At 45.7% G+C, this 17,072-nt stretch overlaps 1 protein-coding gene across 2 annotated transcripts in view; it reads right to left on the bottom strand.

Annotated features, from left to right (window-relative positions):
- CMSS1 (cms1 ribosomal small subunit homolog) overlaps nt 1-17,072 on the bottom strand; it is a 1,251,672-nt gene that overhangs the window by 253,525 nt on the left and 981,075 nt on the right. The window contains exon 1 of one of the 2 annotated variants that reach the window (XM_069204877.1): nt 16,879-16,996. The exons of the other annotated variant lie outside the window; for it this stretch is intronic. Within the exon in view, the coding sequence (XP_069060978.1) occupies nt 16,879-16,918 (40 nt within the window). The 5' untranslated portion in view covers nt 16,919-16,996. Of the gene's footprint in view, nt 1-16,878; nt 16,997-17,072 lie in introns of those variants that run through there. 2 annotated transcript variants of the gene reach the window in all.

Raw genomic sequence — 17,072 nt, 5'->3', positions numbered from 1 at the left:
TGCAAACAAACTAGCTGTGAGGAATTAATCGTTCTCAGCCATTCCTTGTTCTCTATTTTGTTTTTAAGTGCAGCCACACTGCAAGAGCTAATGGTTAAAGAAATACTGGAGACCTTCTTGTTGGCGCAAGCTTTCTCCTCCTCCTTTTTATATTGACCTTTCATATCACCCAGCACCCAATGAAAAGACTCTGACTCGTCCTCCTCCAGTTGTCAATCTAGGTCACTAGAGCTACAGAGTGGGGCAAATCTGTGGAATTAATCAAGGTCAAGCCCATTCTGGCCATTTGCTCCTGACATTTATATAAGTGGGGCAAAGGCAAATATATTTAATGTTGTAAACCTATTACTAAGGGTATATAGAAACAGTCCAATGGTACACCTGTGATCTTCCCATCACATTTTTCCAAGGCCTGTTGCATATGATATAGATTGGAGAGCAGAGACTTTATACCACATCCGGGTAGCAGAAATTAACAACAATGCAGTACCCACAACCTATGTTATGATAATACCAACCCCAATTCACCCTTATCACTATTAATATTTAATTATATAGAAAATTGTTGTTACAGATGTGATCCAACACCCAATGTACAACTTTGTTTTTGAAATCACACCAATTTTCTATCATATGCTGGTCTAATTTAGGAATATCCTTCAAAATGATTACATAAGAAGTAGCGTCCGGCAATAGATGTAAAGTGTCCGGTAGAGTCACAAATGTTCCAGTGTTTACTACATCTGGGTGCTGCCCTATTGCAGCCTTCTGTGGTGCAGAGAAATAGTAGGGTGTACCTCGTGAGAACTTCTAGCACGGTGTGCTCTTAGCATCTTGTTAGGTGGCAAAACACTGTTGGATCACTTCAGTGCTGGGGTCTCTGCTTCAACAAGGACACTCTCTACAATGGGCTTAGAATTTGCCACCTTTCTGAATTGCATCTCACATATTTTTGACAGCTACCCGAGTGTTGTAACTCTGCCCTTAACTTCTCTGATCTCAAGTGGGAGCTTCTTTTCTATACTGTCCAGCTTTGTATGAGCTCTTTTAATCATTGCCTCCATGTTCTTTGTCAGGGCAGACTCCTGCTCTTTGTTTATTCCATTTAAACTAGTGCTCTTCCCCCTTGTGCCAGGAGTGCTAGTGGTCTTCTTGGGACTGGAGCTTGTAGTTACGGCTGGCTGTTACTCTTTTTGGCCGGTGGTGACTTTAACTCCTGATTGGACGAGAGTTCTATAATTTCCAGTAGTGTATTTGAAACGCAAGGTTACTGTTCAATATAAGTTATATTTGTCGCTGCAGAGACTGAGTCAGATGGAACTGGGAGCCCAATAAATGGTGGAATTATTTCCCCAGTAGCTTCCACAATTGCACTCGACAAAACCTTGCTGGCAGAGTTCTTAGTTGGGCCAATCTTTCTTCCACATTAACAATTTCGCTATTAATTAAGCCCATTGCATTGGTTAGATACTTAGTTATGGGAATAGAGGTTTTAAAACTTTTTTCAGTGAGACCTTGGGCTAGCTTCCGCTTGCCCATGAGAAAGTTGACCTCCGATCTCAGCCCCAATCAAGTTTTACTTTGATCAATAAAGAAAAACAAGATGAAAGATCATACCAAATGAATATTAAACCAGGGAATCCTCGGGTGGAAGGGGTAGCCAGGCCCAGCCTAGTTTGGGCGTGGACAGGTGCAGATGGGCCCGCTCTTGGTCCGGGCATGCGCCCAGGTGCATTCCGCGCTGCAGAATTGTCCATCCCTTAAATGCGTGACGTGGCCCCTCCTTGGCTCTGTGACAGCTGGGGGACATAGTTCCACTCCAGCCGCAGGCCAGAAAGTGAAATGCAGGTAAATGCAGGCAGGAAAACCGCTGACTAACGCGTCCTGCGCTGTGGGAATTGTCCAGTGCTTAAATGTATGATACGATGCGGCCCCTCCTTGGCTCGATGATAGCTGGAGAATGTAATTCCAACCCCAGCTGCGGGCTAGAAAGTGAAATGCAGCAAATGCAGCCAGGAAAACCGCAAACATGTTTCCTATGATTAAACTTGTTTGTCTCTGTGGCCTGTAAAAGAAGCAGAAACACATGTTGTGTTTAAAATGGATACCCTCCTGCCTCTTAGAGAAGCCCCTGCATTAATGGACAAGTCTACCACACTTCAATAAATCAGGCTGCTGGCACTGAACTGATCACATTTTAGGTCAATGACAGTCTGGGGATGGGCTGGTTAGGTATGTATCTGTTATGACATTGTCAAAGCCCCTTTCAGGTGGCCATGGGACACCCAGGGTTACTGGAAACACCGTGGGGGTGAGGCTTTTTCCTCCTGATGTCACGGGACCTTGCTACTACGAATTCTAATCAACAAGGGCAAATACTCCTTCTGCACTTGACCCTGAGCAGTAAACCTGGGCAAGCAATCTGAAGGGTTCTCAGGGCAGGCATGGATACAGAATAGCAAACCTGGGCTTACAACTCAAAATTTGTGCAGTGGCCGCAATAAATCAATATCAAGCCAAATACTCACTTATATTAAAAAAGAGAAGTATTTTAGTTCTACTGCTAACCACATAAAGGACAAATACAACATTCACAAACAATTAACACAATTCCTCTTGAGGTCCTCACTCCAGTATTTCAATGGATATTCCCTGTCCCAGTTCCTCCTCATGTTAGCAATAGTGGTTATTCCCAATTCACTGCTGTCAACATCCAGAGAATGCCGTATGTGCAGTCCGTGTCGCAGACTCAACAGATGCATTCAGCAGGTGCAGGTTCTCTCCCTCTCTCGCTGTCACGCTCCAGCAATGATAAAAGATTTCCTGTACTCCTCCTGCAGGGTGTCTCCATGCTCTCCTAATGGGGGGGTTGATTTCAATGCTTCGGTCCCTGATCCCAAACTTGGGTGATGATGCTCCCACAGTGTCCTCACTTGCTCAATCGGATCAGACCAGTGGGAGTCCTCGTTGCTCCCGGTGATCTACAGTCACCACAGCTCGTAGTCTACGTACTTTGGCCTACTCAAAGTGGCACAAGTATTCCCAGCAGCCCGTCCAGGCATAGGGGGTTGCTGCACAGCTGCCTCACAAGACTTCGGCCCTTAACGCATGGCAGTTTTTATAATTGCAGCCCCTCCTGGCATAAGGGGTCCCCACAACGTCACCATGCACACTTTGGTCCTTACCATATGGCTGTCTGTACCACGGCGGCCACTCCTGGCATATGGGGTGGCTACAACATTACCACACAGGCTTCCGCCCTTACCATACAGCAGTTGTTTCAAAGGCAGTCTTCATGGCAGCCCTCTCCCAACATACAGGGCCAACTCAGTCCTGCACACAGGAAACAACGCGATGTGTGCAGCAGCCATTTCCTTACACCTCGCAGGAAGTCCACTCGACAAGGCTTCCCACTAGACCTTGCTCCCTCCAATGCTCTCCTCTTTTTCACAGGGCACAATGGTCTTGGCAAGTAGGCAGACACTAGTGTTCCAAGGCAGGTGGGCATGGATTCCCTTGATGATGTCCTTTCCCTCAGCAAGGAAGCTGGAAGGCCTTGGCCCCCAGTCTTGGTCACAGGCAGAAGTCTTGCAGAGCTTCCCCACTTCACACAGATTATCTGGCTACTTGGCAGATGACAATTTTTGGGGTCTCACCCTTCCCTTCTTATAGTCCATTTCCAGACACCAAATGTGATTTAGGATCTGACTCTTTGAAGTTTTATGTTGTGGTTCTACTTTTTTTAAGTATCTACTCCCTTGTTCCCTATTCCTCTTGAAAAGCAGAATGTCACAGCAGGAGTGTCTCCAAAGCCTCAGACCACAGGCCATGGGAGTGGTTAAAGTTCACACCTGGATGTCAGCCACATTGATACATGCATCAAAAGGTTATCCCAGGGCTCCCAGCCCTACTCTTTAAGATTCTCTTAATAGCCTCATCTCCTTTTTGAGATGTGCCCGGGCCCTTACATTGTGATTGCTCACTGAATCAAAGAGCACCCTTTGAAATGTACAGAGGAGGCCTGGTCCTCCCCAGTGTATGTTCCACCCATCTTAAAGGAATGCAGCAATCCACAAATCTGCCTCGGGGATCTCTTTACCTCCACTTTATGCTTCACCATGCAGGCCTGGGCCTCCTAAAATGGAACCCAGAACCCTCCATGTATTGTACCATCTACAGGCACGCATACACCCAGTGCATGCATACAGCACACAGGCACAGCACAATAGTGTATCATCCATGTACTGTACTACTCACAGGCACACATACATTCAGCATGTGCATTTAACATGCATGCAAAACTGCCTTCATGTATCTTACCACTCACAGGTACACTTACATCTAAGCATGTGCATCTAACATGCACGCACTGTATCCTTCAAGTATTGTACCACTCACAGGTACACATACAACCAGCACATGCACTTAACCTGCAGACACTGTAAAGCACTACATCTTTCAGGTATTGAACCATTCATAGGCACATGCACATACCATGCATGCACTACTCCGTACTGCATTATCCGTGTATGGCACCCTCATCAGGCTCATATACACCCAGCGCAGGTACACCACTTCTGCGCTGCACAGCACTTCACACCAACCTGATGTAAGACAAGGGTGAGTTGAGCACACAGCAGCGGAACTCAGTGAACCTATAGGCCTCATTGCAGTTACAAGGGTTAACAAGCATTTGCAATGCAACGGGTCTCGCGTTTGCACGCGTTAGAGCTATTAGTGTTGTAAACTCCTAACCGGACTTTTCTTGCCGCATAAACTAATAATGAGAAGTAAAACAGTTCCACATGTGCGAGCCGATGGTCACCATGAGAGTGAAGATGACACAGAAAAGGAAACAAAAGTTCACTTGCAGTGAAACTTATCGGCAAATGTGCAATCATCCATGTTACCGGCAAAAGTGCAACTATTCATGTAACCAGCAAAAGTGCAATTATCCTCATAACAGGGTCGATGTCATGCAATGTACTCGACTTCTGCCCAGCGAGATCCCGCTGAGCGGGAAATAAAAAGATAAAGTAGTCCAGAAACCAGCTGAAAACACGGAGCCTCGTATGTTTTCAGTAGTTTACCGGTGCGCTCGAGGAGGGCTGAACACCAGAAAAGGCATGACATATGCATGCCTTTCACAAATGTAATCAATTGATTTTTAAAAGGCAAGCCCACAAACTAATTAAAGTGATAGCGTGACATGGGCGTGGTTAGAAGCCCACAGAGAGATAACAACATGATCCAAAGCGCTTGCGTACGCTCGACCCTAAAAAGGACCTGTTCACTCCTACCGATCACAACATTGTATGCTGCCACCACCACGACTGTCCTGCTTAACTCCTAGTGAAGGCAGTAACCTTCCACCACTATAAGGGTAGCGCTTTGGGCACCCCTTCTGGTCCAACAAGAACGCAATCCATGAGACAGGCCTATGTCATGGTGCACACACATTATTCGTGTTTACCTATGACAACAAAAATCAGCATTAGCGATCTAGACGTCAGTACAGTTGGGTACTCAGAGAAGGGGTGCGCATCCATTACCATGAAAAGGGCTTTTCTGTCCCAACAGACAAGAAAGTAAGGCAAACTGTCTAATCTAAAGAATATCTTGCATAATGAAGTTTATGTGGAACAAAGCTGACAGTGTGTTATATAACCTATATAACCATTCTCTACTAAAATCATATTGAGAAATTAAAAGTGTTATATTTTCTGAGTTGGTGGTAGTGGATGAGATTTAATTCATGAATGGAAATGGTTTCTAGACTTAGGCCCTCATTCTGACCTTGGCGGTCTTTTCGCAAGACCGCCGAGTTACCGCCGCGGTGAAGACCGCCGACCGCGGCGGTATGCCGCTGTGCGCATTCTGACCGCTGGGAGCGTTCCGCCGGATAACCGCCAGCAGCCACACTGGCGGTCGGCGGGAAAGTGGAGACTGGTCAACCTCCACCGCCACGCCAGCAGAACACCGCCCACAGAATTACGACCCACATTTCTGTGTGGCGGTCTTCTGTTGGCGGTCTTCTGTTGGCGGTCACCTCCCCATGGCTCCCGTCGCCTCCCGGAGGACCAACGCACAAGGTAAGTTGACCGTCCGTGAGGGGAGGGGGTGGGGGGGTGTTGTGTGATGTGGGCGTGCATGGGGGTGTGCGTGTGAGTGTGTAGAGGGGGTGTGTGAGTGCGTGTATGCGGGCGGGGGGTGCTGCTGTGTCTATGGGTAATGTGTGCTGTTCGGCAGGTGCGCATGTCTGCATGTATGTGTGCGGGTATGTGTCCCCGTTGTGTATGTGTGTGTAGGGGGTGTGTATATGTGCATGTTGGGGGTGTGTGCATGTCGGGGTGCATGTATGTGCATGTCGGGGTGGGGGTGGGGAGGGGGTTCGTACCACCTCTGGGGGGTGGCAGGGGGGTGGAGGGTGTGGGGGGAGGACTCGGGTGGGTAGTGGGGGGTGGGGGAGACCCCTATCAGTGCCAGGGAAGGAATTCCCTGGCCCCGATAGTGCTTACCGCCATGGTTCGCACGGCGGTTCCCGCCCGCAAGAAACCGCGGCGGTAGGCAGGGTCATAATACCCTTGGCGGTCTTGGGACGACCGCCGGGCCGGAGTGCGCAAACTCCAGCCCCGCGGTCATGACCGCCGCGGCGGTCGGAGTGGAGAAGTGGCGGTCGGTCGCGGCGGGGACCGCCGCGGTCAGAATGCCATTTTTAATACCGCCGGTCTGTTCGCGGTCCGACCGCCGTCTCTCCGCCGACCGCCAGGGTCAGAATGAGGGCCTTAGCGTCTGAATGTGTAATCAAATTTTTCATAACTCTTGCCGATAAAGAGATTTGAGGGAAAATTGATTTGCTTATTTTCTAAGACAACGGAATTTAAAGTTTATTACAGTATGTAGATGACTCATATAATAAGAGACAAACTCACCGAGCAAAGGGCCATCAAGGTTTAATAATATATGTATCCTAGGAAATACACTGTTCAGCATAAACAATGAGTGTTACTATATGCTGCTTGGGTTTTCCAAATTAAGGGGCCCTATAAACTCTAACTAGCAGTCATGGGGTTTGGGAGTTGTGAGAGCACAACCACCTGCAAAGGTTCTCTTGTCTTTCACAGGGCTGGATAGTGCTTAATTTGTAAAAGAATGAGTGCCTGTGCCCAAAGATATGCTCCAGCAGTGCTGGCTGCCTGGTCTTGAATTCACCTTAGGGCTCTTTCACCCACTACCAGTCATTGCTGCCCCTTTATTTCACTTTTAACAGTCCCTGATTTCTCCCTTTGTGTCTGTTTTTCTGTCTTTCTCTACCTCTTTCTTTCCTGTTCTTATGTTTTCATCTTTCTTACTTGCAGTCAATAGCTGGTGAAGAAAAGTAAGTGCCAGTTCCCAAAAATGAATGTCGGTGGGCTCCACCAGCAACCACGGGCTCAAATTAAGTACTGGCGATGGATTAGGCAAATTGGAAGGATTTGAGAACTTGGAGGGGTTTTTCACTCTGGGAATCTCCCTCTACAATCTTGGATACAAAAGGTCAAGGATCTTGTGGGAATTTTAATGCGACTGGTTCACAGTTCCATAACAAAGGCATAGGTTTGCACTGTCGAAATACCTTTTCCAGTGCTACGATCTTCAGAACCGCATAGAAACTTGGATAAGAGTGAAAAGAAATTAAACCAAGAGAACCATGTAAAGGAATTCCAAGGACAAATAAATGTGCAAGGTCACTGGAAGCTAACAGAATCTATTCCTGACAAAGGGCATGTTAGGTTGTTGGAGTGGCCTGACCCTAAATTCGTGTCTGTTCCGTTGAGTCATTTCCCACTGAGCCCAGGATTTCATTCTTCCGTTTTCTTCTACAGACCACACTATGGGGGCACAACCCAACAGGCATGTTCTTGACAAACATAACGGAAAGATATTATTTTAAAATGTTAGTTCTCAATATGTATTTGTATCTTTTTATAACCTTTCAGACCCAGGAGTAACAGAGTGCTTCACAGAGAACAAGAGGAGACAACTGAAATAAGGAACATGTCTTCAGAGATTAAATAAAAGTGAACCAAATGGAGAGGGACTAGGAGGGATAAGGAAGGGTCAGAGGGAGAAAAGTGAAATGACAGCGGCGAGGAGCAGCGTAAAGTTCAATTAGTCATCAAGGGATTTAATACGGGGGATTTTTTTTCAGGTGTTTCCAAAAGCCTCATGGGAGGGATGAACGTGAAAATCTATTTGTTGTCTCCTCTACATAGCAGTTAGAGAACCTAACTTTTAAAGCTCATAAGTGCGGGAATTGGGAGTTTCCAGTCTTCGAGACTGGGAACTTCTAAAATCTCTGGAGCTTTCGAGATACAGACATACTGGCATGCTTGATTCGTTTTTAAGTTCAAGGTTTTGTATATGAGGCAGTTTCATCTAAAGTTAAATTCTGCTCTTCAGAAGGAGCCACTAGGTCCGTAGAAGAAAGGGTTTGTGCGCTTACATTTTTAGATACTAGTGGTGAGACGAGCGTTCAAGTGCAGAACACACTGCATCAAAGTAGTCAGATATTGGTTACTTTCTAGGGTCCCCTATTTGTTGATTACCTTATAGAGTACATTACTTACATCACTCACCGCAGCAGCCAGTACCTGTATAAATGCATTTTGCTACGTGTCTCAGTCATGAACCTGGAGTCACTGGAATATTTAGGAAAATCGTGGAGTGAACAGAAGGCAGCTCTGTTAGAGTAAATTCTAATTTATGCACACGTACACATGTTCCGATCTGTACTTCGTGAAAAGCATGCAAGTGTTCCACAGTGCACAAATGGGAATTTTGCGCTCTTTGCTATCATGGATCTTGCCAGGTTTTAACTGCCACAAAGCTCACCTCTGTAATTAGTACATGGGCAAATACTGCCAGACGCGGAAGTTTGCACCTGAAACTGACTTTGCAACAAGGTTATAATCAGAGGTTTAGAGTAGTAAATAACTAGAACCAACACAAATGCTTTAGAATAACATACATTACAGCATACAATACATCACACATCGCCAATGTAACCCAACGTAGCCTCAGCTCAACGATATCTTTACCTTTGAAGACATTCAGGTCTCAGCCATGAATTGGTTATTGATATTGGGGTTCGATTTGCACAAAAATGTCAAACCACAGTGATAGTCCAAATCCTTGTTTAGTGATGTTTCAACAACAGAGATTTTGAGGAATAATTAGAAGTATCGACAGCAGCATCTAAAACAATGTATATAACTCGGTGGGGCTATCAAATGTGGCCCATGTGCATTCTGCGTACAGTAATCCATTTTGGATTGGATTTGGGTACAGTGTCTAGCAAGCTGTACCAGAACTTTTGTTGCTTTTCTCCAGTTTCTGTGACAGTTACTCACCTGGGAAGAACTAGAAAATTACAGGCTGTATATATAGATTCTGGGGACGGGAGGCCATAATAGTCATGTGTGGTATAGCTTTTTGTTTTTGTAATGTTACACACAACATAGCCCTTGCTGACTGTTAACATAATCATTTTAGTGCACCGAACGCATCTGAGTGCCTAATGGAAGAATAAGGCCCAGAATACATGTCTGCTCATTTCTAATAGGAGCCATTAGGTTTGTGAAGACTAACAAAATGTGTACTTCTCCCGTTGTGCTAAGGCCCATTTTAACCGACCGGAAAAGTAAATTTTCCATTCTCGGAAGGTTTTTAATGTACATGGTAACAGAAAAATGACTACAAGGAGAAATTACCCAAAAAATTCCACCTTGAAGGAAGGAGGTGATACCCTAGCAGTAGACTTCCGTTTCCTTGCTATATGAAGTCTTGTTTACAGTCCTGTGCAGGAACAGAAGCAGAAAGCAAACTAAACCCTCCTTGCTCCAGAGACCACCGTATACAAGAAATATATAAAATGTACTGGGTGATGGAGTGCAGGGGTAGAGACATGGACCGATTGCTGAAGGGAAGCTGGGATATCGAGTTCCAACTTCAAGCTTAGTATCAGGAAAGGTTTCAGGATCTTTACATGATTTGGAATAAAATGAATTATACATCTAGTTGTTAATCAGCTAGTTATAATTTAGTTAGGGATTACATTGATTGATTAGGGCTCTGTGAAGAATCTGGATTAAAGCAAATCTAACTATTGTCTTTATACATATTATTTGCTGAACGGTTGCTAACCTGCACAATTATTCATAAGCATATTATAGGTAGAAGACTAATGTATGATAAATAATAATATAATCGTGGGTGGGGGGGTGCGTGTGTGTGTGTGGGGGTGAGTGTGTGTGAGTGTAGGGTGCGTGTGTGCATGTGTACACGTTTTGGGTTTGAGGGAGGAGTTCTATAATGTCATCAGCAAATACGAGATTCTCTGACTGATTTTGTCTGGCTTATAGAAGTTCACATAAGCTGTTTTCTTTTGGGGCTTAATAAATCTATCTGGAGTGACCCCCAATAATTCAGGTGAAACACACTAGTATTACTGCCGCTGCTCTTGTTACACCCGTTTCTACATGTAATTTATTTTTCAACTGTTCTCTTTTTGTGCTGGGATCCAGAAATTCTCTGGGATGGGTTCCAAGTGCAAAATCTTGATTTACTTACCTTGAAGTATGTGGCTCAAATCCTAATTTCACACTGTTTGCCACCAAGATTCTTGCCAGGTTTGACCCGTCAAACACTTATGGTCAACTTGGCATGCTGAAGAATTTGCACATGGGCAACTAGCACAAGGACAAACACCACCCCACACAGAAACACTTTACGGGGTAATCTGAGGTTTGCATCCAAATGGAATTATCCACAGAGCAGTAATCAGTGACTATGAGGCAAGAAAATCAAATTACTCTTTTGTTATAAGATATGATGTTGTATTATGAAAATCCGGCCTAAATATTCGGAAGAGGTTTGGATCGGTTGGGCTTTCAGGATTTTGTTGGCAATTCCAAATGCACATGGGTCCTGTCACTGACTCTAAAGAGTGTTGTTCTATTATGGCTGCAATCAACAAAGCACTTCTGATGCAGAGTGAGTATCTAAATGCCTAGCACAGCATTTGATAGTCCAGAATATGTACATGAAAAAAACATAATTTCAAACATTTTTTTTTCACAAGGAGGTCCCTGCTTGAAACTAAAGTGTTGGACTTGACCTTCTCTGCAGGGTCACCTCCCAAACTGTTTTTAGAAATAGGACTCTGTGCACTTCACCACTGGTATCCAGTGCTAACGTGCTTGTGCCCTCTCCTTTAAACAGGGTAAAATTGGCCTACACCAGATTGTAACATTTAATTTACCTATAAGTCCCTACTATATGGTACTACATGTACCCATGGCTCTTTGCATCTAAAATATTGCTACTAGAGACCAGTGTGTTTTTGTTATAATTATTACCCCGGGTCTCCAATGATCATTGGGTTCCCCTTGTTGAAATAGTATTACCATTGTGCAACCAAATGATTGCAAGGGTTTTCTTTACTTCCCTTTGTCTGTCTTTTTATCAAACCCTAAAGGTTTTCAAAATGTTCTTGTTTTACCATATATTGGCTAACTTCTGCCCCCGTAGTACAAGGTCTGCAAACTATGTCTGATTTGACACCAGTATACTTGGATGGCTATATAGAAAAGGACCAACAGGGGCCCTCACTCTTTACTGATAAATCTGATGAATCCATAAACCCTACCACCAGTCTTCCAGACCTGCACGAAAAATGTCAGAAGAAATATGCATGTATGCAACTGATGATAAAAATGCCAACTGAATACTTTAAATTAGACACTATTCCATTAGGACTGCAGGTCAGGAACATGCAAGGAGTATTTCCTGAAGATAAAAAATAGAGACAGCTTTAGTTTTATAGGCACTACCTGTTGCCAACACGGGATGGTGTTGGGAATCAACACGCAATTGGATACAGTGAGAAACTCCTAGAAGAAATTGGTGACTTGGAGAAACAAACTAAAGGGTCAGATGTAATTAGAGTTGCAAGGGCAGTCTTAGAATAAAATGAGAAGCCCATACTGTAATGTAATAGCATTAAACAGAAGAAAAATATCAAAGAAAGTAAGAAAATATATCTACATTTTTAAAATCGAACATACATATCCATACTCATTGGATGAATATTGCACCTGTTACACACACACACACACACACACACACCCCAACTATGATCGCCCATGGGGCCTTTGTAAAAGTAATCGATTTTTGGTATTTATTTAAGACACTTCGGAAGATTCAGGGGGCTGATCGAATCCCGGAGAAGGTACAAGTTCTGGCCCAAATTCTAGAGATAATCCTTTTTTTTGGGTTACAGAGGGGACAAGAGAGGCAAATCCCAGCGGAGGGTCAGCAGTGCCGCAGAGGTTCGATGCACCCGTCAGAAATGATATCAGTGGGGCCCACCTCCAGAGTGGACAGTATGGAAACAATACTTATCTCACACACACTCACATACCGAAATCACCTTACTAAATAAAGGTTTGTTGATTGTTCTTACAGAATGCACTGATTTTTTGGAAAACTAGTACTCAGACACCTAAAGTTATTACAAACAAAAAAAGAACTTCACTCCATATAACATCTGATGTCAAGAACGTGAAGCCCTCTGCACTCTCACAATGGATAGTACTATTATTGTCAAACCTGCAGACAAAGGAGGAGGCATTGTCCTACAGGCATAAACGACATGCAAACTGGAGATCCTATGCAAACTGCATAACCCTGACCAATAAGCAAAACCTATTAAAGTTCCAACAAGTGAGGTACAAAGCAAAATACTCAGATACACTAATGAAGCTAATAGATGGGCTTTCTCAGCAAAAAAAACGATGATCCAATTCCTTCTCAACAGGAGAATGACCACAGTGCTCACAGTATCAAAAACAGAATGACAATTCCAACTAGAACCCACATAACATTCCCCCATCCCAGCCCGGGTAAACACCTCCCACAACTAGTGTCTGCCCAATTGTGTGTGTACCCACTATCACTTCTAGTGCCCAGAAGTGGGGAACAATAGCCGCTCCCGCTCGATAGCCAGATTCAGGTACGGACTACGCTGCAACACTCCCAACACACACCAATTGTACGGCCCGCACACACACTGTTCCCAAAAAGTGAACTAACAACGGGGGTATCACAGGCCCATCACTCCGCCACGGCCCCAGTCCAGCCGCCAACCCAGACCCCCGCATCTCCAGCACCTAAAGGCAGCAGTAGACAGGAGAGAGAAAGGGCCAGAGGGCAAGAGGAGAGCCAACAGAGGGAAGACCCCGAGCACTGACCCAGAACCAAAGAACTTGACTCCAACCACAATGGAAGGTCCAGTGAATCATTCAGGTGACCTCAGCTTCCCCTTCTGGAGACAAACCATCTGTGATACAGGGGGATCCGGAGCGCACAGACGCCTCCGACGTGACAGTTTGTACCAACAGTTAAGTCTCCTCACGTTCCTGCCTCCTACGCTCAAGACTCATAGTACCATCCGAGCGAACAATCACTCTGCTTCCACGGCCAGCACAATGGTGTCTGGTACTTCTGCGCGCTGCAGTATGCACTTACGTTGTCCCTCGGAGTCTCCCGCCACTCTCCCCCTGCAGGGATTCAGGTGTTCCTGTCCCATCATTCCGCTCCAACCAGTCCCACGCTGCTTCAGGAGACGGAAAGAAATGTGAGTGGCCCGCAAGAAGAACCTTCAACTTGGCTGGATACAACAACATGCAAGTATAGCCCAGGTCTTTTAGCTTACATTTAACGCCAGCATATGACTGTCTGGTAAAAAGCGGATAGTGTGATTCCCAAATGTAGGATCTCCACGTTTGCGCACCTCCTGCAAAATTGCATTGCGGTCTCTATAGTTAAGGACCTTGGCTATGATCGTTCGTGAAGGAGCACCCGGTGGCAGCAGCGGTGCTAAGGCCCTGTGTGCACGCTCCACCACAAACACAGCCGACAAGGGGGCATCAGGCAACGATTTACGGAGCCAGTCCTCTAGGAAGGACTCAACATTCGCCCCCTCTACTCCTTCGGGGGAAGCCCACTGTACGGAGGTTACATCATCTCACCCTACCCTCTGCATCCTCGACATGCGCTTCCAATTTGTGAGTTTTAGCTTTGAGGATGGCCACCAAGGCCTTCAGCGTGTCCACATCAGACTGCATGCATGTCACTTGTTGCTCAGTGGCCACCGATCGTTCCGCCACTACCCTCAGATCGGCTCTCAGTAGGCTGACATCTACCGCTATGGCCACTTTTTAGTAGAAAAGTCCCAACTTTTAGGATGTCAGGAGCAGCGCTTTCGCACCACCGCCATGGGTCTAGGACTTGAGGAGCACCACTAGGGGATCAGGACTCACTCCAGCAGATGCCAGGTGCAGGGTTCAAGGTCTCTGAAGCTTATTATGTCCCTGTAGCTCAGATAGGAGTCCAACCAACTAGCCCTTCGAGTCACTTTGGTACTTATGGGTTCAAGCAGCAAGGATCTCTGGTAGCAGCAGGGCAGCCATTTGAGGGTACAAGGCATGCCTCAAATACAAGTTCAGACCTCTGGGGTTCCAAGGCAATCCTTTTAATGTCTTCTATAGGTCCAGCAGTGCACTGAAGATGCGGTGTAGGGGGTTCTCTAGGCTACTGCTACATCTGGATACTCTGGATACTCTAGACTACATCTGGATACTCTAGAGTACTCTAGAGTTCTCTAGGCTACTGCTACATCTGGATACTCTGGATACTCTAGACTACATCTGGATACTCTAGAGTACCGTCCGAGCGAACAATCACTCTGCTTCCACGGCCAGCACAATGGTGTCTGGTACTTCTGCACGCTGCAGTATGTCCCTCGGAGTCTCCCGCCACTCTCCCCCTGCAGGGATTCCGGTGTTCCTGTCCCATCATTCCACTCCAACCAGTCCCACGCTGCTTCAGGAGACGGAAAGAAATGTGAGCGGCCCGCAAGAAGAACCTTCAACTTGGCTGGATACAACAACATATAGGTATAGCCCAGGTCTTTTAGCTTACGTTTAACACCAGCATATGACTGTCTGGTAAAAAGCGGATAGTGTGATTCTCAAAGACCAGGACCTACCCGCTCGCCAATCCGCCCAAGGTCCATCGCAAGTCGTCCTGACTCCCTGGTAGCTTCAGCTACGTCCGTCTTTGCAGCAGCAAATCCTGTTCAGCTGGTAAAAAGAGGATAGTGTGATTCTCAAAGACCAGGGCCTACCCGCTCGCCAATCCGCCCAAGGTCCATCGCCAGTCGTCCTGACTCCCTGGTAGCTTCAGCTACGTCCGTCTTTGCAGCAGCAAATCCTGTTCAGCAGGACTGCTCGCCAAAGGTATCTGGCCTCGTGGAACTTTTGTCGGCTACAGCCTGCAGCTTCGTCCCACTGGAGATTTTCTAGATCCAAAAACGTAGAAATCATCACTGCAACTCCGTTCAGTGGCTCCCCAATGATGAGGCCTCCTCCTTGGACAGCGCCGGCTGCCTTGCCCACTGAACTCCGGCTGCCCTGTCCGTTGAACTCTACTTTCTCAGGAACTTTTCTTTTAAATTTCTTCTAATGAAAGCCAACACCAGGCCCAATTCACCTCATGTAGCTGAACCGCACTGCATCGTGGTCACTCTTAACTTTTGACCTGCCTCGGTCTCGTGCGACCAACTACCCGTGGTTGGCGCTTTGGTATCTTAGATGCTACTTTTACTTAAAACTCTTAAAATTCATAACTCTGGTTTTATTGATTGGATTTAATTTTTTTTAGTGTAATTTTATTTACTACATTTCTCTCAATTTTTATAAATTGGTGTGGGATTTTTGTTGTGTACTGTTTTTGCTTTATTACTGTTTGTGTGCGGCATACATTCTTAACACAGTGCCTCTAAGTTAAGCCTGACTGCATTTGTAGCAATGGATCAGAGGGGTAAGCGCAGGTTAATTTAGTGACTTTTGGGGTTCACCCTGACAAGAACTGTGGTTGTCACTTGAGTAGGACCCCCCCTCCCCAATCAGTAACCCAATTTGCTACAGACAAGAATAGGAGCGCTAACCTTATTTGTGTAGAAATAAGGGGAGTGACACTGAGTCGAGTGACATTAGCTCATCTTTACCCAACCAAATACGTTGCAGGACAACTAAAAAGCTTAAATTGTGTTAAAAGGTGTGTCATAAAGGAAGAAGTGAAAAATATTGTCAACAGTAGAAAGAAAATACAAACTGGAACACCATCTACTTCCTTTCATTCAAAATTAAGGACCCCATTTGACCAACATTTCACGTACAACAGAAAAAATGCCTGTACAGTATGGTGAAGCGTGTCTTAGAAAGCTAACGACATTCATGCTTGTGTTTTCAACCCATAATGCTCGGTTATCTTATGAAAAGATATGCCTGCAGGTGTCAAGAGTCCGGGATTTAGACGTGAAGTGACAGCAGTGTAGATCAGTAACACGAGGCGTTTCACAATCTAAACAGACATACGATGGCCTTGATGCCATCAGTGGCAGCAGCGGAAGAAGCGGTGAGGCAGAATGAAAGAGATGGGAGCACAACTGGCTGGTCTGCAGCATAAATTCATTAAAGCAGTACTGACGCCTATAAAGTGCTTCGAGCCACTAAGGCCAGAAGACATGAAATGTCGCAAGGCACCATCTTCAGATTCATCTTTTTTAGCTAACTCGTCACGACTTAGAGCAAAAGAAGAAAACAGATTTCAGTAGCTGTGTCAGTCGCCAGAAGCAAACCCTGACCGCTTAGGTTGAACCACGAGAGATTTGTTTTTTTCATTCAGCTTTACCCAATCCTTTTATAAGCAGACACTCGTCATAAATATAAGCGCACTCTAACATGCGTTGCCCACCTGCCCACCTATACTTGCCTTCGTCCAGGTACCAGATGGAAACTACATTTGATCCCATTACACCACCGCCCCGTCCTGCCGGGGCCACGCGCTGAGACTGACAAAGCCTCAGTCACGCCGGGGTCAGCTTCCTGACAAGACCATCTGCCTGCAGAGCAATGTACAGTACTAAAAGAGGGCCGGGCTATATTTAGAGGCAGGTCCAAGCCGGT

This window comes from Pleurodeles waltl, chromosome 8, assembly GCF_031143425.1.
Source record: "Pleurodeles waltl isolate 20211129_DDA chromosome 8, aPleWal1.hap1.20221129, whole genome shotgun sequence".
In the NCBI taxonomy this organism is placed as follows: domain Eukaryota; kingdom Metazoa; phylum Chordata; class Amphibia; order Caudata; family Salamandridae; genus Pleurodeles; species Pleurodeles waltl.
The sequence above is the reverse complement of the archived record's forward strand: the minus strand, read 5'-3'. Positions and strand labels throughout refer to the sequence as shown.